The 23,405-nt window shown below is 33.2% G+C and overlaps 1 protein-coding gene across 1 annotated transcript in view; it reads left to right on the top strand.

Annotated features, from left to right (window-relative positions):
* Sli (slit guidance ligand) overlaps window positions 1-23,405 on the top strand; it is a 520,631-nt gene that overhangs the window by 484,204 nt on the left and 13,022 nt on the right. The window contains 13 exon segments of the mRNA XM_076393084.1: window positions 68-139; window positions 2,108-2,251; window positions 3,353-3,516; window positions 10,811-10,961; window positions 13,300-13,446; window positions 16,848-16,919; window positions 16,997-17,068; window positions 18,474-18,637; window positions 19,432-19,633; window positions 19,722-19,793; window positions 21,445-21,516; window positions 22,832-22,903; window positions 22,983-23,185. Coding sequence (XP_076249199.1) covers window positions 68-139; window positions 2,108-2,251; window positions 3,353-3,516; window positions 10,811-10,961; window positions 13,300-13,446; window positions 16,848-16,919; window positions 16,997-17,068; window positions 18,474-18,637; window positions 19,432-19,633; window positions 19,722-19,793; window positions 21,445-21,516; window positions 22,832-22,903; window positions 22,983-23,185 — 1,607 coding nt within the window.

The raw sequence follows: 23,405 nt of genomic DNA, 5'->3' as shown, positions 1-23,405 counted from the left end.
GACATCTTAAATACACAACGTGAAATCGTAAGTTCGGATTTAGTGGAATTTCCTATTTGTGTTATAGTGTACTATACGGGAATAGGATCACCGAACTTCCCAGTGGATTGTTCCAAGGATTGACCAATCTGCAGTTATTGTGAGTCAATATACATTCTAAATTGTAAAGTTTTAACTGTTTAATGTACAAATATTCTGATAATCGTATTTAAGTTGTATGATCAAAATTCTACTATTTAAGTTCAGTGTCTTACATTCTATTGCATTTCATATTCTAATTGTAAATCATTCTATACGTTATTCTACACTCCACTTTCTATTATCTTATTATTTTACAGTTCCATTATTCTAAGACATTTCCCACTATCTTAAAACTTAATACCATTTTACAGTAATAAAATTCTACATCATTCTGTCACCTTTCCAAAGTATTCTACCATTCTACTCTTTTATCACACTTTACAAAGTTGCTGTTTTGTAATCTTTGTAACACATCTTTTGTTCTATATTTTACATGTAATACTGTATCTTTATGCCTCTACGCTTATATTATTAGTAATCAACAATACGTCTTACATTACCATGTTCTATATTTCTACATCATTTTTCATTATTTCACATCGACCTGCTTCGTTCACGTCATCCTGAATTGTTATAAAAGAGCATACTATCAAACGCCATTCTGTTGCGTCAGACACCCCTTTACGTTATTCTATCTTATTCTACAACATATTGCATCGTTCTATATTAGTTTGTCGTGTTTCACAGCGTGTCAGTCTGTTTCCTATCGTTATATGTATAGGTACAATACTCTAATATTTTGCACTATCCTAAATCATGCTGGTTCAGTCTACAACAATGTTTAATTTAAAACAATGTGTTCAAACACAGGTGTCAGAAATGTTAAAAGGCAATTCTGCACACTAAAATAAGGCGAAAATCAAGAATGATGAAAATGCATTTGAAGCTTCATTTCAAAGTTGTTAAATGTTGAGGAAACGCGTAAAATGTGCGTGAAATATGTATGTCTGACTTAAAACTTATTCTACTGGCGACTTGCCCTAGTCGGGTCAAACACAGCCAAATCAGAGAATAAATTTCAAGCCAGACACATTTTCTGCGAATTTTAGACGTTTTCTCAACAATTAATAACTCTGAAACGATACTTTAAATAAATTTCATTCTTGATTTTCGTCCTGTTTTGAGGTGTAAAATCACCCCTTGAAATTTCTGACAGCTGTTGCCAAACACCCTGTAAGTCTTCCTAAATTACTTGGTTTAGCTTTATATTTAATGTCATTTACTTTACTACTCTTACTTCCATTCTAAACTAATTTGAATAACTATGTGTACATATTATCTCTTTATTGACCTAAACCTATTAGGACATTCTACGCCAAGTCGATTACTTTCTGATCTCAATGTTAAGAATAAGAATTGCTGAAGTTCGAGAGGTATAGAAGGAGGGTTTTAGTTATCCTTTTACTAGACTTAGATTTGTTTAACAAATACGTAGCTTTGAGTTTTATTATTTTTACTGATCTTCGTGAAATTGGACTGTAGGCTTATGAATTACTTTACCAAACTGTTTTGTCACGTCAAATTAAAGCTTCTTTTCTTTTAATTTGAAAATTTTTACCTATTCTAATAACGTTCTATTAAATATGATAAAAGTTATAAGTACAGTCCTCTTTCACGAAAATGCGCAAAAATCGAAAATTGAGAGTTGTATCCAATTATTCTATCTTTTAACGGTAACTTATACAGAACACTCTAGTTTAAGGAATTTAATATGCCAAAAACACATATAAATCAAAGTATATATAGAAAATTGAATAATTTCTACTGGATATAGTCGCATAATTAAACTTTCAAGAAACGTAGTTCAATAATCACGTTAATTAGTATTTAGAAGTATCTATACATCCGTGGATAGCTAAGTAAATTTAAAGCAGCTACATGTAATAAAAAGCCAGAAAATTCCCAGACCTTTAATAGCCATACTCAACGATTGAATCTCTTTACAAGACCGTCATTTTGTTATCGTACGATCGATGATAGCATTACAAGTGGCATAAATTCACGAGATAAAACGGGCTCTTTTCAGACTGCTGAACGCCAACGAGATATCCTGCATACGGACCGATCTGTTCCGGGATCTGACCAGCCTGACTCTGTTGTCCCTGTACGATAACAACATCAGATCCCTGGCCAATGGAACTTTCGCCAATCTACGAAGGATTGAAACGCTGTTTGTATCACTATACCACTGGACCGTTAATTTATACAAATTACCATGGCTTTAACGCTTTCGAGCTCACGTGTTACGCGGGATCGAATTGCATATGCGTGAATCCTAGCGAATTTCTACTTGGATTTTTTGCTTTTGTTAAGGGTTTCGAAAATTTTGGCTAATTGTAGCCATTGGATGCAGAAACGAATCAGAAACAGTTTCTGTTTGTTTCCCTTATACTTTACTTAAATACTTTTTTACGTGCATTTGAAGTAAATGTTCAGAAGTGACGCAACCGTGATATTTGTCTATACGTAAATTTTAATTTTTAGTCACTCAATTTTTTTGGTCTACAATTTGCTGTAACAATTATGAGTAACCTTTTGCACAGATTTTATTTAATATAGAAACATTTTAGCCCTTTAAGGACAAAACATTTTTACCTACACAAACGTGCAGACAGACATCAAAATTATGTGATTAAGAAGATTGTTTTTTCTTATAAAGTTAAACAAAGCTAAACAAAATTGAACAAAGTTAAACAAAGTTAAATGGAATACACGCATTTTAACATTGTTAATAAATGAGCTAGAAAAATTCATGTGCATACTACCATAGGTTATCTCATAGATAATGTCATTTTTTATTTCACAATTGTATTTAGAAAATTATAAACTTTTTTTTAAATAAAAGGATTAGATAATTATTTAAAAAATAGTCTGTATTAATAATGAAACAAGATACTAAATACTAATTTTTTTTAAAATAACATAATGTTCAGCGAAATTATTTATGGAATGACATAATAAATTGTGTAGGTATTTAATGTTGTCCCTGAAGGGTTAAGAAAAAACTATCTTTCAATTTTCATTCTTGCACATCAATATTCTAGGAACAAGATTTCATATTGCATTTAAGATATTTCTTGAACTCCCAGAATTTTCGTAACTCAAGAGATAAAGGATAAAACGAAGTAAACCTTCGCGAAAAAGAATTCCGAGAGATCTCGCAAGGAATCCCTATGAATTTGCATTTCGAAGAAAAAGTTTCGCGAATACAGCCACGAAATGGTATACACAGAGGCTTGAAAGAAACCTTTCCCTCGATTTCTCTCTGCAGACATTTGGCAAGGAATCCGTTCATCTGCGATTGCAATCTGCGATGGCTGAGCGCGTACCTTCACGCGCACCCCATCGAGACGTCAGGCGTTAAGTGCGAGTCGCCGAAGAGAGCGCAGAAGCGGAAGATCGATTCGATGCGGGACGACAAGTTCAAATGTAAGGGTAAGCACCACTCTATTTTCTTCGATATTTTCTTCTCTGAACACTCCGTCGACGGAACACGGACACAGGTCGGTAATTCTTACGCACATCTCACGCTCACTAAATAAGTCGTTAAGTAAAAAAGACAACAGAAGATAGAAAATGTATCAGTGATTAAATTATCTAGGTGGTATTTTACTGATATTTGGTGATAACTAGCATAACTTTCGTGTTAAAAGAGAGTTCAGTATGCGCAAAAAAGGTACACTAATGAACTGCAAAAAGTCAAGTTTTATATCACAATTGTTGTGTGCTCCTAAGTTGAAATATTGTTTCGTTCACATTTCAAAATATTAACATAGAATCACGAAGTAAATCTATCATATAAAATATTGGTATTATTGATATTATAAAATATTGATTAGAAGTGACGACAGTATGATTAATAGGATCATAAGTTCCATGTTTGGTATTGCTGTTTAAGCAATAAGAATACATAAGAGAAATATGTATTACTCAAAAGAGTGGAGTAGTTGACATATCCATTGATCAGTTTAAATAGAAAGGAAAGCTCCGCCATTTTTCTACGCTCGAATAAGACAGTCATGCTGATATGTACATAATTGTGGTACAATAGTTAACATTATTAAGTACAATCATTAGTTATCTATATATTTCCTATTAGATTCCATAGCAACTGTTTAATTCATCTAATAATTTTCTAATCCTCTTTTTATAAAAATGTATAACTACTCGATCTGTAGTCTCCTATGGGCTACATATAGAATAGTCTGATGTACTTTTTACTCACAAAAGACGCAACAAAATTTTCCAACCATTACTAATAATATGAACAGCTTGCACATCGAAGTTGTTACGTCGTTTGCAACACAATTGAAAGCAGAAAGATTACTAAAATACCTAACTGCTACTATAAAGTGCGATAAATTTATGGCTACTCAGCCCAACCACTAAACATACTTTTAAGCAAATTAAGAACGATATACGTTAATGTATCCTCCACGATGCGCTCAAGGAAAAGTAATCTGTCTACCAATCTCTTGCATCTCACTTTCCAAGAGTCTCAAGGGAAAGCTGGAAAGCTCGAAATTCTTCGCGTCAGAAGTTCAAAGAAGACTCGACCAACGTTCTTCACTTCTCTTAAATTCCCCTGAACACTCGGCTGAGACTTTTGCGTAAATTTTTCCCACGGCGGAGGCGAAAGTTACGAAAAGTTTTCCGAGGCAAGTTTTACGTGGACCACCGTAAGTTCTCGTTCGTGGAAATGCGGCATAACGATAATGTGCGGCTACAGAGAGAGAGAGAAAGAGAGCAGAGCGCATACATGCCAGCTAAGTGTTTATTTTTCGGTGTCATTTGCTACGTTGCGATTATATTTTGCTTTCACGCGGATAGTAAACGCAACTAGGGAAAATATACAGCCATGAAAAGGAAAGGCGCGAGAAGTTATTATTTTTAAACACGTGTGCTCTGGAGATTGCTCGTCGCGAGCTCGCCAACCGTCCTGTATACTCGTTTCCAAGAGTTTTTATCGAATGCAGGACTTAATTTCATGGTCAAGTTTAACTAAAAAGCAGAGTTTTCATAAATGAATGCAATATGTTTCATTAGTAAGAGTTGCGTAATCAGGTAAATCAAACGTGACACCAATCCTTTCCAATTCATCTTTAGAAAAATTTCACGGAATAAATGTCCTTACAGACATATGTATGAATTGCAAAAAAATGTATAACTATATATATATATAATATTTATAGTATTATTTACATATGTCAACTATTAGTCACTAAAACAAACGAATATTATTCGGTGGCCATTAAAATAAAAAAAGTAAAATAAATTTTTTCACTTACCTATAGGATGCAGACTAAACGCTTAAAGGATTAAAAATGGTATTCACTCGAAGATGAAATATTATCGTCGATTCTAAGTTGCAAACATTCCTCGAGTAAACACTGCATACATTTAAATTGATTTGTGAAACACTGTTGAATGTCCAGAATTTGTTATAAGGTATTGCGGAACATTTTATCTTACGACGCGACGCTTGTTGTAACTGAATTCCCAAATTTACAAAACTCCAGTGCTTTATAAAACGACCACTGAATGGTTAATAATTGGTAATGAAATTAACTAGTCAGTGGGTCAAGGGACCATCAATTATCACCTAGACAAGAGTTTTTTGATGAGGAAGATAACCGATATCTTCGTCTTGGGTAGGGATGAACGGAACCATAGCAATAATGGAAATTTCCTTCAAGTGAGGCACTTGCATGGCACATGTTAGTTTCTAGGACGAACAGTCTAACTTATCCTTCGGAAATCACGCGTTTATAACACATCATTGCTATAGAGTTAAGGAACAGGAGACATGTTGAGACATGTTTTGCGTTTAATAAACATGTTAATCATGATATAAAGTCCTGTAGTTCAAAAATGGCAGACGATCTGCGACTATACCATAAACTGTATCAACGATTTGCCCGAACAAGCCAAATTACAATAATCTTTCGGTATAAGCTCATAGCTACACATCGGCTCAATAGCTTAAAATCACTTGCTAAATATGATTATTAGTATGACAAAGTCTTATTGACTTGAAGTCTGTACTTTTAATAATAGTTACTATTTTCATCCAGTATAATGGAAACAGTGAATGCAACTAGTTGTTGCAATCGAAATCGTATTATACACAAAATAGGTGACACTAATTTCGCTAGTGTTCTCAAATTCACCATCTATGAGGAATTCATTAACTCATAAATAAGATTGCAAAATAACATTAATGTAAGGCCTGTAAAGAGAATGAACTTTGTTTTAGAACATTTCAACCAAAAATAAAAATATACTGGTGAATAATAAACATTTTGTAAGATGTGATACAATCGCGTAAGAAGTTCAAGATGATTTACACAAAGCTCTGTGTTTAATAAGACTTGTCTTGTTTTGTATGCAAATTTAGTACTAGGACGGACAATCTGATCAGTTTGAATAGTAAATTCTAAAAAAGAATTCTCTTAGACCAAGTTAGCAACCCTTTCCACTATGGTATGTCGAAATTGCGTACGGCGGGTATGGCAGTTTCGCCAGTTGCAGCTTCTTACTATTTTGATCTAAAATATCATTAAAAATCACTTCTAAGGATAATAATTCATTGTAGATGTCAGATAAGACTCTAAGCTCTATGAAACATTACAAAATTTCACTACATATATATTTAGAACTATTATAAAACGTTTTAAACATTAGAATGGCGAAATTGGGATCACCTATCTTATTTAACTTTTTCCCTGTAGTACATAGTCCGCTACAATTTGAAACTATATTGTTGATAAATCCAAAATGTGCTAGCATAAGCATGAGTTAAATACAGAAACTCGTCTCTCTATAAACATGCTAATAAGCTGTAAGTCTATAACAAAGAAACACTGTAACCGGACGGGAGATGAATACTTGGCAGTAGAAAATTTTGTTTCAAACTTCTTTACTTTCCCACCCCTTTTTAGTAAACCCTCCTTAAGCCATCAAATTTGCTTGCGCAACTAAGGATGGAGGTAGTGACCTTAAAGGGCCATTTGACTTTGTTCAGATTATAGCAAACCTTGCGATTGTAAGGGTTACCCTGTAGCATTCTAAACGAGCTGGTTTTCAAAGGATAGACTGTGCATGTTTCATTCCCTTGAAATTCGGTCCAAAGCTAACTCCCTTGTAGCCAAGAGATCAAGTGAAGTCTTCCGGACCCATCTCGGTGATTCGTTTTTGGAAAATAGCTAATTCATCCTTTCTTTCTTTGGTAGCGATAGATGCGGAAAGTTAATATGCAATTGCAGTAACCTTAACCTGTTTGCTACGGTGAAATTAATCGCGAATACGTTACCACTATGTTGGAGCAATCAAGACATAAACGTACATACACTTCATTGCGGACAGTTTTACTTTGCATTCGATAGTTTGTCGCAGCAACTAAACTCTCAGTTTCTTAATCAAATTATATTGCACTATTGCATGAAGGATTTTAAAGAAATGAATGGTAGAATAATCAAATCTGAAAAGTTGTTTAATAATATAGATAGTATAATGTGAGCGTTCCACATTAGGTAATTATAGTCTCCAGTAGGCTATTGCAACTACGTGATGATAGGACTATTATACATATGTATAATCTTCGTTATTGAGGCTTCCGGAAATAAACCGTGTCCCTGTAAAAGAGTGTTCCCAACGTTTCACCGACATTGTAGTCACCTTCATCAGGAAGTTAAATGACACACTAATCCTGATACTCGTCCAACCGCCTGATAAAGTTAACTGCAATGTTGACGAAACATTAGGAACACTCTTCCACAAGAACACGATTTACTCCCGAAAGCCTTTACAATGAAAACTATATCACAGGTCCGTGAAAGCCTCAATTATCTGGGGTGACTATAACCACTGTCTGTCAACCCTTAATGAAAAGGTTAATACTGTTAATAGGCGATGTTTGGGAAACGCGTAGAGCTTAGTGCCACTCTGGTGCACTCATTGACGCATTCCAGATTCTAAACGATAAACAAGTACCCTGAATCACTCCCAACGAAATGAAATCGCGAGTAGACGAAACTGGCAGAGAAAGTGGCTACGCGATGCCGCGTATAGCCCGCATTATTAAACGCGGGACGCAAATTACGGATATAATTACGTACTTGTATCGCGGCGGACAATTTGTAACGCGGCGTATAATGCGATGATAAATCACCTGCGCGCCCGTACTCATACATAAACATATTCACCTCGGGAGCACATGACATTCAACACTCAATTAACACGTGCGAAAGAGAGGGAGAGAGAGAGAAGGCGCACTGTTACCGAGCGCCGATGTTTAATTTAATGGTATCGCCGCTACCACTGTTCATTATCAAAATTTATCGCCGCGACGTTAACATGGTAACCCCAGTGCGCGGCGCTACCTCTTCGAATTCAATTAATCAACATACTTACGAAGAACTAGGAAGAATTTCTCTTGAGAAGTCTTACAAAAATAATGAAAAAAATTAACAAATTTTTTGTTTAAAGCTAGGAAATTAGGAGCTTCGCACATCTAATGGCATACAAAGTGTGAGAGATGAAAAAGGTTTAATACTTTGACTGCAATAATTGCTATATGTAAATGACAATCTTATTTGAAGACCTATGAATGACATTATATAATTGTGAATGAAATTGATGAAGATTATGAATTGTAAGTTTAGTAAAATAAACTAAACGGTGAAAAATTAATAGAATTTTTGCATCGAAATATTGTATAGGAAGATAAAAATGTCTCTCCAAAGTTAAAATTTAATAGGTAAAACAGAGTTTAAAAAGTAGTAGCAAGTGGTGAGAAAGAGAGTAGTAAACGTACTAAGAATGACATTACAAAATGAAACATTTAATGAAAAACAAAATTGTTCATATAAAAATGATCTTTACGTATACATTAACAGTCAAAAATATGTAAAACCATTTGACATCTTTATCGCATAGTATGCTGTTGACCAGTATAGTCTACACGTTCAATTTAGTCTTTACCTGCATTTAATGCAGTGACTTTATTGTCATTATGTTTTTTTAATAAAATAATGGCTTATTAGTAAGTAATGTTTATATTTTTACTAAACTATGGTTCCATACAACTTTGTTCGTAATGCGTCCTGAATCTTCAACTTCAGCGAATTCTAAGTGATTATACAGGCAATTTATTAAATTGTTTCGTTTCATTTTACAAGCTTCAAAAATATGCAAAAATATACATAGTTAATTTTGTATCAGAAACTCGTTTTCAATGTTTTAAATAACTCTGCATTTTAAAGAAATTCTGGTGGTACAAGTGAAAAGCCAATGATTCTACATGGAAAAATAAGTCGAAAAAATAGAATAAGCTTTTTTGATATCATGCTTCGTTTTCGAGAAAATTAGGTTTGAATCATGGTTGGGTGCAAGCATACGGAAGTACAGGTTTGGTTGCTTGAAAGGTACACGAGGTAAGAGGAACACTCTTGGTCTAGCCACTGACTTTCTACGGTACGCTAGAAGCATTCCTCTTTCCCCGTTTACCCCTCAAACGTCTAAATCTGTAATTTGATACATTTGTACTCGATCAAATTTAAAGTCAATTATCTCAAAAACGAAGCACGATATTAAACATTTTTATTCTACATTTTCGTCTTACTTCTTCATGTAAAATCACCTATTTTCCGTTTGTACCACCAATTCTGTAACATCCTGTATATTCTAGAATATTTTTAATTGACTGAATTTTATTAATCATAAACCAACCAGTTGATAGCAAAGAATGGACAAGAAGAAAAATACCATGCAAGACCGTCTTTCAGTTTAAGATTTATTGTCTCGCAAATAACCCTGTCCACTTTTTATATCAATGGCTCTATAAATAACATATTTTAATGAGACTACATAATTTTAATATATCTCTCTTCAGACTTATGGTGAACGAATTGTATGTTAATAATTCGAGTAACGATTTTAAAAATAAATATAATAACCTCGTCTGAAATACACGACGGGGTAATAATGTCATTCATTCGAGATATTTCCATTCTTTCCAGTGATAGGAAAGAAATAATTCATGAAAAAGTTGCGCTATGTATGAAGGAAAACATTGTGAAGAAATAGTTTCTATATGAACAAAAGGATGTAAAAAACTATGCAAGTCATTCTTCATTAAAACTGTTCTAAAATGTAATAAACCTGAAACTCCTGGAAAATCTTACCTGGAATACTTAAACGATTCTCTGAGAAACAGAACGTATCTGAATAAAGTTATAAAGGTAATCAAATTTCATAAACTGAAATAAAAAGAATATGCAGATATAAAAACATCACGTTACTCTTAAATAACACAGATACATATTACTATATATTGCCAATAGTTATACATTTTTATAAAAGGAAAATTGGAAAATTAATATAAATGATTGATAGTTACAAATGAACTGATTTACTTTATTTTTTAAGAAATACCATTTATATCATTTATAGACTGAATTAATAAATTAGGAAAAAAGATAAACGACAAAGAATAAAAGTAACTATAATGAAGTATGTACCAGACGAGTTTCAAAATACACCAAAAGAAACCAGGAAGGTTAATAGTTTTTTTAATAGATCATTAAACCAGTTGAAGGGATATATTATTCAGTTCAAGTGTTTTAATCACTGATTCATTTACGAACGACACGTTTCTGTGGTCCCAAGAAGGAAAGGCAAATTAGACAGGATTGCCTAAAGTAGAATGTATCCGGTTGTTTATCCCTAGGCGACGAGGAACTCTTGACGAAGAGGGCTGGCGAGTGCATCCTGCCTGGAGAATGTCCAGCCCCGTGTACTTGCAATGGTGCAACCGTCGATTGTTCGAACAAGAAACTGACTTCGATACCAAAGGAGCTGCCCATCTACACATCCACCTTGTAAGTATCGTGCTCAACCCTTTGATTGCTGTTGGCGTCTATAGACATTTTGATGATGAATGTAGACTTTGTTTTAAACATGTATAGGCGTCTGACTATAAGGCGAAGAAATAGAACTGCAGAACTTCCGCGCAGCAGGTACTGTTGAGAGCTGAAAAGTTGACTATACAGGGAATCCCATAACGAAATCGTATACTCTAGCAGTTTTGATTAATTCGTTTTGAAGATATTTTAGATGTTTTATTGATGAACAGCAGTCTTATGATGCCAGTCTATTTCTAGACTATCATATTAAATTTGAATAACAATGATCTATCAAATATAGGTAACGATATTCGGTTTCCACCTGGGGCGCCCTGTGTGTGTAGATCTCTACACAGAGGAGGAATAGCGCAGGTGCAAGAGAATATAACTAGCCATACACTGACATTCTTTCTACGAGGAAAACATATGATCCTTCTTGTTATTATTTTCCTTCCATAAAATCAACAGAATTCTAATCGTGTCGTCACTCACTAACTCGAAAACTTCGTTTCTTCTTGAAAATACAAGAAATTGAGATGACGATAATAAATCAAATATTCCAGAAATTAATATATTATAAATAGGTGGTACATGAAACGCCAAAAATCCTTTCGTACTGTACAAACTAGATTTTTTTCCATACGGAACCCATTTTGCTTACGGAAAGAATGCCAGTGTATGGCTATCATATACTTCGCTGATTCCGTGGAGTCCTATTTGTCATTAGTAGTCCAATGTGTCAAGTTTCAGCCACATTTTACTAATTCTTACTTATAGTTGAGAAATCACAGCTCAACTGCAATTTCATTTTGTTTTTAATTTTCGTGTTATTATGATATCTAATAATTACCCCTTAAATGTTCCTCTACTTGTACTTGAACATATTGTGCAACTAATCAGACTCGCAATCTTTCCATTAGCCAACTTTTCAGTTCTGAATAGCATTTACAATCAAAGAGTTAATCATTTTCTAGTAATCGATAAAAACAACGTCGGGCAAAATGCGTTAAGATAGACTAATCGTTGTGCCTCAATAAACTTATTAGTGATTTAAGCCTTTTATGGCTCGGCATTATACAAATACTCACTGTTAAAGTTTTCAAGTCTAAATCATGTTCTTTTGAAAAAAGTATCCCAACGTTTCACAAGCATTAAGCTACTTTCATCAGGGCTTGGAATAACACACTGATGAAGGTATACTGATATATACCTAATGCTGATCCACTGTTTAAGTGTAGCTAATATTGTGACAATAATAGGACCATTTTTATCAAACACGCTACAATCGAACAGCAACAAACGCAGCTATAAATGCAGCTACCGTCAGTAGGGACTTATAAAATAACTTGCTCATGTGAGAAAGTCTATGTTGACCAAACTGGAAGTAGTATGAGCATTCGACTAAAACACGAACTATGTATCAAACCAAAATATATTCAGAAGCTGTATATTCAGTCAGCTGTTACAAAGTGTCAGAAAGCAACAGAATACAAAGTCTTCTTCGACGAAGCAAAGATAGCTGTTAACCCAAAGGATTCTTGCCTAAAAAATATATGGAAACGTTGTAGATAATGAAATACCGTCATAACATTCATAAGAATACAAACTATTATTTCAACTTAATCTGGAACGCCTTCCTCCCACTTCTTTAATTATCCAACTGAACTACCTTTATGATGACTATTGCACTAGAACGTGAGAAGTTAACACTTACCTACACTTACACTTAACACTTTACCTATTGGAATCCTATTATTAATACGGTTTATAATAGAATTTATTGGTAAATAAAGTATTAATAATAAATCATCACAAGTCACAAACAAGAATCATTGTATTATTCGAACCTCTAATGAAGAACCTTCGAACCCCAAAAGAACACGACTCACATTAAAAAACCTAAGCATTGAGTACTTTAATTGTAAGATTTGTCAATCATTAATTGTGTTTGACCTATTCTAAATTCTGGGCATTGTTTAGCGTCTATCAATGTATTACTGAAATGGTATGATAAAAAGGATCAATCGAGTGGATCGATCACACTGAATGGCGTTCTAGAGGCCTCGTTTCCTTCGCGCTCGAGAAGACTAATTCAATCATTCGGCGAGATAATTATCTGATTAAAAGCTGCTGCTCCCTGCGGGGGGTGAAGAGCTGTAGAACTCTTGGTGCTATTATTCGAAATAAATTATTCCAAGTCGTTTAATGGATCGACGCCCTGGGGCGCGATTAATTGCCCACCGTATCGAACCTGCCGATACAGACTCTAACTTTCTCGTCATTCACGATCTTTTTTCTTTGTCCCCGCGCACAGATTGTTGGCCAACAATGAGCTGGATAAGATCAAAGCGGACAGCCTGTTTGAGAAACTGCCCGAGCTGCAGCATTTGGACCTCAGGAAGAACAAAATCTCGCGTATCGAGGCGTCGACCTTTCAGGGAGCCCACAAGCTCACCGACCTGTAAGTTTTTACGCCCATTCACCCTTGCACTATACTTTTCTTGTCTGTTTAATACGACATATGTTATGCTAGACTGTGGATGTTGTGAGTGAACATAAGCTGAGTGAATAGAACATAAATAGAGAGTCACTTTTTCCATATTTAAGTTTCCGATAAATGCTTAAACTTCCACAGTTCAAGCATGACCCTATCAACCACGAAGAAAATTTTTAATGTACAGTATTTCAACGTGAAGATAAAAATGAGAAATTTTCTCCTAAAATATGAGTAACTATTTTTTTTATACATAACATGATGATATAGGATTTTCCAGATTATTATACACTTTTTAAATGAATCATTCGTTTACCTGGTTGCTATGGATAAAAAAATTCGTAACGAAATGAAATTTAACATTCAATATTTTTTACTGATTAAACTACACGCGTATCGCATACATGTATAATCGTTATCCTATCTCCAGTGTTGCTTAGTGATTTTACTCCTATTTTGTTACCAATTTATTAATATATTTTTTATAGAAAAAAATAAAATCTGAAATTTGTTAGTTTTACCGAACACGTTTTAAAAAATAGTAATTTAATAATTAAAAAATAACCGCTTAAAATAATGATACCCAATTATTTGTATTTAATAATATTAATCTCAAACACCATAGTTCAATTCTATCGATGTTTTTTTATATTTCAAGTCTTGATATTTTTAGAGCTTTCAAGTGTTTTTAACAAATATAATGGAAATTGTATTATAACAGAACGATATAATAATCATTAAAAGATAAATTCAAATTTTTAATTGTTTTTCCTTATACTATTTTCGTATCCTAATTGCTAGTACAATTAACTGACTAATTGGCTATAAATAGAAAATCATTTTATAGCATACTCTATAGTATTTATTTGTGTATAATAACTACATACAGGCTGCGGCATAAATTAGTCCCCACGATTTTTCAGCCCCTTCGGATGGTCTAACAGAAAAGTGTTTCCTACCACAGTTAATCAGTATTTAACCGACAAAAAATTGCAGTTTTCTAAATTTAAAAAAAAATTGATTTTTAACAACAAATCAAGATTGCCATCATATCTTTAAATGGAATTGAGTATTTTTAACTAATTATTTCAAATATTCTGGCAACCGATTAATGGCGATATTTTCTTTCAAAGTTATTTTAAAGTCATCGTATAGCAGGTCGTTGAATTCGTTTCAACGTCGCCTACAATATTATGAAGTTAATAATATCCCGTTCCATTTAAAGATATGACGGCGACATTGATTATTTATTAAAAATCAATTTTTGTTTAATGTAAAAAACTGCAATTTCTTGTTCGTTAAATACTGATTAACTTTGGTAGGAAACACTTTTCTGTCAGATTATCCGAAGGGGCTAAAAAATCGTGGGGACTAATTTGTGCCACACCCTGTATAACGGTACAAAATGAACTTAAAAATTCCAATAATTTGTAGAATGTGAATTCCATTTTATACACATCAAAAATTATTTTTTAATGCGATAAATATCCAAAATTCCCAACTACCAGAAATAAAAACAAAATCCAGTCGTTACGAATGCTATCGTGAAAACATTCCGTGTACATATTGTTTGTTCGGATATCATTACTTGTTCTTTTAATCAAACACTTCCCGCTGAGAAAGTTTCGAATAACGGAAGGGAGTGTATTCAGTGTCGAGATTGCCCGCGTTATTTGTGCCTAACTCGATCAAGACTCTGAAACGAGCTCTAACGAACCAGAATAGGATTTAATTTTCAAAGGCAATTAATGGGACAATGGGTCGATTAATTAGATAGGTCCCAGGTCGGTTGCAGCTCGCGTGTGTTTTGAATCGGAAGAACGCGAAGAACCATAAAAAGATTACACATTTCAGAAACAAATTGAACAAGCTGCTACTTTCAATATAATTAGACTTCAGTGTGAAAATACTTTCGTTCACGCAAATTAAATAACAAAATTGCTTAAAAAGTAATTATAATAATGATTCCCTTATTAGCAGACACAAACAAAACTAGAGTTAAATTTCAATAATTCGATTTCAATAATTTTGTTCATTCTCTTCCACATCGCTGTAAAAACCTCTACAAGTCGAAATACAAACTTACTTCACCTGATATTACACATTTGCCATACGTTTACGTATGTTATTTTAGGTTTGCAATTCAAATTCGGAGAAATCCGACCTCTGCAAGTTGTGATTTATCTCTACAAATCAAATTTTTATCACTACTGCTTGTTGTAACTTGAAGTAATTAATGTGTCACAACATATTAGTAACGAACCATTCGATACTGCGCTCTTTTTTCAATTTTTACAATTGTTGCGAATGCCCGGAAATATAAAATGGCGCCCATTACATCTCTATCTCTTGACCCTCGAACACTTAACATTCTATGGATTTAAAACACTACGAAACTATCTATCATGAAAAGGTGTAAGAATACTGAGGAAATCATATTCTCTGTCCTGATCACAGTTGAAAATGTTATTGATTAACAATGTGTTTAACGCCGCAACAGAAAGTATAATTACAAACTTGTTTTAATAACAATGAGTAATAACTTTATATTCATTATTGAATCAATTCGAAAAATTTTAACCTTTGTTCAGAAACTTTGTGTGTCAAAGTTCCATTCATTAAACTTTTTTTGAAAATCTTCTGTCGAACGTAATCTCCATAAATCATAGATTTTTATTATTCCCCTGAGATTGGAATTAACGAGATTCGATATATTTAAAAACATGACGTTACTTTAGACCCATCATATTTCATACCACTGTAAATAAAATACTGTATACAAAATAATTACTGGGTTCGAGATATTAATACAAATTCATATTTTTATCAATGTAAGCATACCTAAGCAAATAGAGCCTAAATTAAAATCTGTTTTGTATTGTAAATAGCAGAATGTGTAGACGCTTTACTTTCAACATTTTATATACTTTTGTATACTATGTGTATTTGTACTATATTTGCGCATTTAAATTTCCCCTACATTTAAATATTCGTTGAATAATTGCTATCACCGTGCTATCGACATTTCCAGCAAACAGCTTCCCAATTTCCAACAACAATAGTGCCCGAGTTTTCGTCGTTCAACAATTATCGGTATTCGATTTCGGCCCACTCGCACGGTTTATCAGAAATGCAGCGATTTAACACACTGCACAGACCCTGAATCAAATAATAATAATTCCCCTGTGAGTTTTTCCATCGTTTTAACGGACCACCGACGTATAACGATTTCCATCGATGCGTAAAGAGTACCTCTATAGCGCAAGGCCTCTTCCTATTTTCTGGTTCCGTTTTTTTTACTTCTAATACGCCAAAACTTTACGCGACGGCATCCTTGTCCCACGAAATAACGAGCCCTCGTTTCGCAGGCTCTTGTCGGAGAACAGGCTGAGGGAAGTTCACAACAAGATGTTCACCGGGCTGACGAATCTTAAGACTCTGTGAGTAGAAACTTTTATGGACGTCCATAAAACGGTATCGCTGCAACGACTATATCCTCCGAACTTCATTTTCACAGGAACCTTCAAGGGAACAGCATTACCTGCGTTATGCAGGGCGCGTTCGACGGCCTGACGCACATACGCACCATGTAAGTTCCTTCACAACCATCGACCTTTTACTGGTATCCTCTTCCTTTTAAGACTCGAACTATTTTTTATGGCCATGGATAGTTTTATTGATTTCAAGAACTTGGGAGATTGATGGATGCATGGCATAGTGATGGAAAATATGTAGATAGATATTGTAGGGTAAGATGGAATGAAAGTTGAAATTGCGTAACCTTTTTCTAATAGGAAAAAAACCTTCGTCTTTCTTTGAAATATTCAGAATTTTGTTAAACACAATTTTAATAGTATATACTTACTTGTGAAATTTCAATGTATTGTTAGTTAAAGCATAGTTTAAAAATCTTTTATTATTTTATGGTTTGTACGTTAGAGGTCAGATATAATTCTTCATATTTCCTTTTAAGGGAAAACGGAACTCACATAGACAGACAGTTAAAATTTTGTATATCTACATTGTTTATCTTTTCTTGTATCTTGTAACAAGACCGTATCTGTGAAAAAATGTCATTGTAAATTAGAGTGTTCAAAGAGTTCATAAAATTTTATAAAATCTAAAAAGTAACTGCAAAAGAGTTTCCTAAAATCAATAAAAATAATTTTGACGTAACTTATATCTTCTCAAGGAATATAATAATCAAATTTTGAAAAAGAAAGTCTGTCCTTTACATTTCCTTTCACCCTATAGTAGGACTTTTTAAGTAATATTTGCTGATTATTGTTAGTTATGATAGGTAGGTAAATGTATTACAAATTAAGCATTATATTGTATGATGATGATATGTAGATAAATAATCTTGCTCTTCATACTTTTGAAACAGGCACAATTGTTACTGATAATTATTTGCTGATATTCTTGATATAAATAGAAATAGAAAGTCGACACTAGACAGCCTAGTGATGTACAATAACTTTTTTAAATCTTTAAACTTTGTAGATTCATAAGAAATAGTTTATATAGTGTACATATGTATATTATACTGAAAAAAATGAAAGCTAAAGAAAAATTGATTTCGCCCAATAAATGTTATAACATGTACGTACTTTACTTAAGATATCTTTTGCAAATTGTGTGCTTTTTGTAAATATTTGCACATTGGATTCAAAACATTCACAAGAATTGAATATTCATAATTTCTGGGAATAAAAAATAGTATTATTCTTACTATTAAATGCTAAAATAGTTCCTTCAATATTAATGAATAATTGTTGTATTTTACGTAGCTATTAAACCATCAACACTATACAAAAAATGAATGAAATTTGAATGATATTGCACGCAATATACTTAATTTTGGTCATACAAAAGCCATTAATTTTCTTCTTAATGTGTCTTACCGGCAACTTCCTTAATACTCTTCGCTAAAACGTTTCATGCTTTCGTGCGGATAATTAACGACAGTTTAATAAATTGCACCTCATTTTCAGCAACATGCAAGGCAATCCTTTGTCCTGTAATTGTCATCTCGCGTGGTTCGCCGGTTGGCTAAGGAAACGTGACATGTCTGGCGTGGTTGGACACTGTCACGATCCGCCACGATTGAAGGACGCCGTCATCAAGGATATCCCTCATCACGAATTCAAATGCACCAGTATGTTGCATTGATTACGCACAGATAAGAAAAATTAACATAAATTAAAATTCACATTTGAGTCATTCTGTATTAAGACATGTTTTCATAAAATTACCCCGAATATCAGTGATTTCTGGGTGGAGAGTAGAAAAGGACAATATTTCATAGAAATTGAATTACATTCTAATTCAGAAAGAAATTAAGAAATTATTGCAAACTGTAATTTATAATTATCTAAATATATTATATTTACACATTCTCTAATGAAGATAATTATCATTTTATAATTTTATAAATTCTTTATGATTTTGTTTTAAGTCGGATTATAGTCCTTGTATCTTCATTCAATGAGAATGTGTCTGCTTCCTTGATCTTATTCTAAAAAAGAAAATAACTTGATCCCTCACATACAGGTGAAATCTCTATTTTTTATTTAATACTTTAAATACTCAATAATAATTATATATGTATACAAATTAAAAACTTATTAAAACAACACAAGAAAGAAGAAAGAATTCCTGTTACTCGTAGTCTCATGAGATCACTTTTAACAAAATAACAAGATTCTCTCAGAGTAACTGCTGTATAATCTTTACATCATGGCCAAGGATCTTCCACAAGCAAATGAAAAAGTACAATATTCGATCAAATCTTTTATCTTTTATTCTAATCCATTAATAACAGTTTGTAAAATAAATAAAAGTAAACTTGAAGTTGAAAAGTGCTGATTGGAAGATCCTCGTCGATCTGTTCTCTGATCACCTGAATTGATTCCGGGATTAACGACCCATTACCTATTTTACGAACCGCAGACGACAGCGTGGGTTGCCTGGGAGACGATTACTGTCCACCCCAATGTAATTGCGCTGGGTCAGTGGTGAGGTGTTCGAGATCTCAACTTACAGAGATTCCACGTGGAATTCCACCAGAAACCACCGAGCTGTATTTGGACAAGAACGAAATCAAGACGATCCAGCCGGAGAGACTGAACCACCTGAGGATTCTCACTAAACTGTAAATAAAATACACCCGTAACCTCGCTCCTTTTCTGTCCCCATGGACATTGGGAAAATATTGAAAACCCATTCTATCGGTTTTCCAGGGACCTGAGCAACAACCAAATCGGCATGCTGTCCAACGACACCTTTAGAAACCTCACCAAACTGTCATACTTGTAAGTCGACTCATTTTATCGATAAGATTATACTCCGATAAATGAAACTTAACTTTAGTTCCAACCATTTGATGGGGTTAATGAGATAAGAGAAATAAAATATGTCCGATTTTTAGTAAAATTTATTGTAATTGGACTATGCTTTCGCAAACAGTTATTTTAATTAATGTATAATACATAGCACATAATTCCATATTTTAAGAAATCTTTATTTTTGGGTAAAACATAAGAAGTACTTTAACTGTTATCGTGTTGATATTTTTTCATTTTTTCCAAAAAGTTTCTACTTGAGGAGATAGGGAATGTGTTTTATGCAAACGTTCTTTTTTAATTTTAGTTTTAAATGTATGGTTGGCGGAAGATAACTATAGAGTTATACTATGAATATGAGGATATTACTTTGCACATACATATAGAGTTGTAATTTTAAAAAAGAAATGCTGAATAAAATAAAAGTATTTTCTATACTGCAAGTAATATAAGACAATCATATAATAAAACGACAAGTTTTTTAAAAATAAGACAACAATAAGTTTTGCGAACAAAATTTTGATTTCCTAATCTGGTGTGATTTGTTTTTCGAAAATAACAAAGTAGTTACACAACTACATATTTTTATCATGAATAAACTATTACATTTTTATTACAAATAAAATATTTATTTTTATTTAATTTCATGAGCTGTTATTTATCACGACATATAAATCAATATTAATACAGTATGTTATATTTTAATTATTTACATCTTCAATAACTTATTTTCAATGCGATTTATCTCCACTTGTGGTTCTTAAAATGTTTCATTTATATAATTATTTATTTAACCGAATTAATAACGCAGATCCGAGACTTTCGTAATGAAATGGGATAAATTATGAGATATAATTTTAAATAACATGAATACGTATATTTACATCGATATAAATTAAGGCAATTGAAACATTATTCAAATATTGCGATTATCTTAATTTTTATTCTATTTTCTGCATTCAATACGGTTTACGAATAAACTTTTCAAGTTATGGAAAGCATGAATGCTATCAATTTCTGCCCTTAGAACTACAAAACACATTCTACGCAAAAACGAAATTACATTTCAGTTTCTCTTACACCAGTGGTGTCAACCACTCGGGCCGAAGCTTGAAATTGATTTTATTAAAATAGTGTTGCGTTGTTAGAAGTACGGCAAGGGTGAATTCAAGACAATAAAATAAGGAAAAAAGTTCATATAAACATATATGAACTTGTTTTCGAGTTATACATATAACACCTTCTATACCAAAAACATTATTATCGCATAAAATTACACCTTATACTGAAAACATATTTTTTGCCGAAAAATGCCAAGTTTTTAGTAAAAATTTTTTTAATTTATCTGATTATAAATTTTCTTGTAACATTTGATAATAATACCTAAAATAAATATATTTTTAAAATTCTTGTAAATTCATTAAAGAAAAAATAAACAACATTTAAATGAATTTTTTTTCAAATATACATAAAAGGCATTTTAATTGTTCGCTAAAATTTTTTTAGGAGACTTTATGCACCTACAGCCCATAGACTCTAAAACTGTACATGTTAGGTATCAATTTGACACCACTGTCTCAAACCATTATAAGAGTTAACAATCCTACTTTTATTTTTCCAGAATTATCAGCTTCAACAACCTGCAGTGTGTCCAGCGCAACGCCCTCGCCGGCTTAAAATCATTAAGAATAATGTGAGTGCGGATTATCCGTTATATTCTTCCCCTCCAACAATACACAGATTTATATCTTTGTTTTGCTAACTCGATATTTCGACCACCCCCCCAAAATGAGTTATGGGAACGAGTATGTATTATGGGAAATAACGTGGCAAAGAGGTGTCATATAAACGGGGACCGTTTTTCTCCCAGAAACTTCCGCTTTTGAATGAAACGCCGCGCCGAAGCTTTCGGCGTGCTTTCAGTTCTTGCTGAATACAAAACGGACAGGAAAAGAACAATTGGTAATGGGGCATGCATTAAAATTCGATAATGGAATAAATGGAATCCGTAATGTCGGAGAAACAATCTGGGCCGAATTAACGACCAAAGCATCCCGTTTTATCGGTCACAACGGTCCACCTGTGATGCATTATTGGCATTTGTTTCGTTGATTGCGCCGTTAATTTTATTTTATGCGGACGACCCGCAAAACGATTGTGTTTGGTGAATGACATTATTACAATACATTAATTAAATCACTTGCGTGGGCATGAAGTCGTCAATGATGGTTTTGTGAACGTAATATATCTGGGTGAATTTATGCAATATTGATGATGTTAATAAGACGTTTTCTTCATATTAAAATTAATACTATTCATATCAAATTATCGGTAGCTTACGGAAGAATATACCTATGTTTGAAATGATGACTTCATTATCACTTACCATAATTTTATACTACAATTTAATAATCTGATAAAATTTGTTCCATAATTTATTGATCATTATTATTTAATATTCGTATAAAGTTATGTTAAATTTAAATATTACCGTATTATATTATTTAATATAAATAGAATACTTTCAACGGAGAGATATTTTGTTAATATTTGTATTATTAAACATTTATAAATGTCATTTATAATGCATTCACTTGTTTTGTATTACCATTGCTTCATAAATGATATTACTTTTCAATAATTACTTAATATCCTATTACTCAATATAAACAAGATTCAGTATATGATATACGTCTTATGAAAAATATTTAAAAGAAACATCATCATGAAAGCTAATCTTCAAGCAACGTTACAAACATTACTCTACGTGCTATTTTATTCGGTAACGTCTAAAAAGACATTTTATCTTATTTACACAGATCCTTATGAACTAGTAGGCAATGCATTAGAGAAGAAAAATAAACATCAGTTACCCAAACGATCTCAATTACAATCTGCAACATAAACCTCGTACCCTCAAGCAATACGATTTCAGCAATTTTTTCTATATAAAAAAAGAGAGAATTGTATCAATCAGTAAACATTCAATAAATTTCGATTTGCTCCAGGTCTCTGCACGGCAACGAGATATCGGTAATCCCCGAGGGCGCGTTCGAGGATCTTAAATCTATAACCCACCTGTGAGTATCTCTCACGTTTCAGAAGAGAACACACCCTGCCTACGGCGTCGATAATTCACCAACTACCGTGTGTTTACAGCGCTCTGGGGTCTAACCCACTTTACTGCGACTGCAGCATGCGATGGTTAGCTGAGTGGGTGAAAAAGGATTTCGTGGAAGCCGGTATCGCCAGATGCATGGAACCCCCCGCAATGAGGGACAAACTACTCCTCACGACGCCAGCGAGCGCGTTCCAATGCAAAAGTATGTATTTCCTTAGCGAATAGCGTGATCGTGACAACAGTGGCCAGTTTCATCGTCTACTTATTACACGTAATGCAGCATTGTCTGTCTTTCTCTTTGTCATTTACGAACTTGCGATTTGCACATTGGTCACAGGGGTTTGTACAGAGGCGAAACTGACTGTTGGAATATTTTGATGATCAAACCTCCGAATTTTGAGATACTTTTGTACGGATAGTATTGTCGGCTTTTGAAAATGTATAGCGTGCTCGATAATAGG

Source organism: Calliopsis andreniformis, chromosome 3, assembly GCF_051401765.1.
Source record: "Calliopsis andreniformis isolate RMS-2024a chromosome 3, iyCalAndr_principal, whole genome shotgun sequence".
NCBI classification, from domain to species: domain Eukaryota; kingdom Metazoa; phylum Arthropoda; class Insecta; order Hymenoptera; family Andrenidae; genus Calliopsis; species Calliopsis andreniformis.
This window is presented reverse-complemented; position numbering and strand designations above follow the sequence as displayed.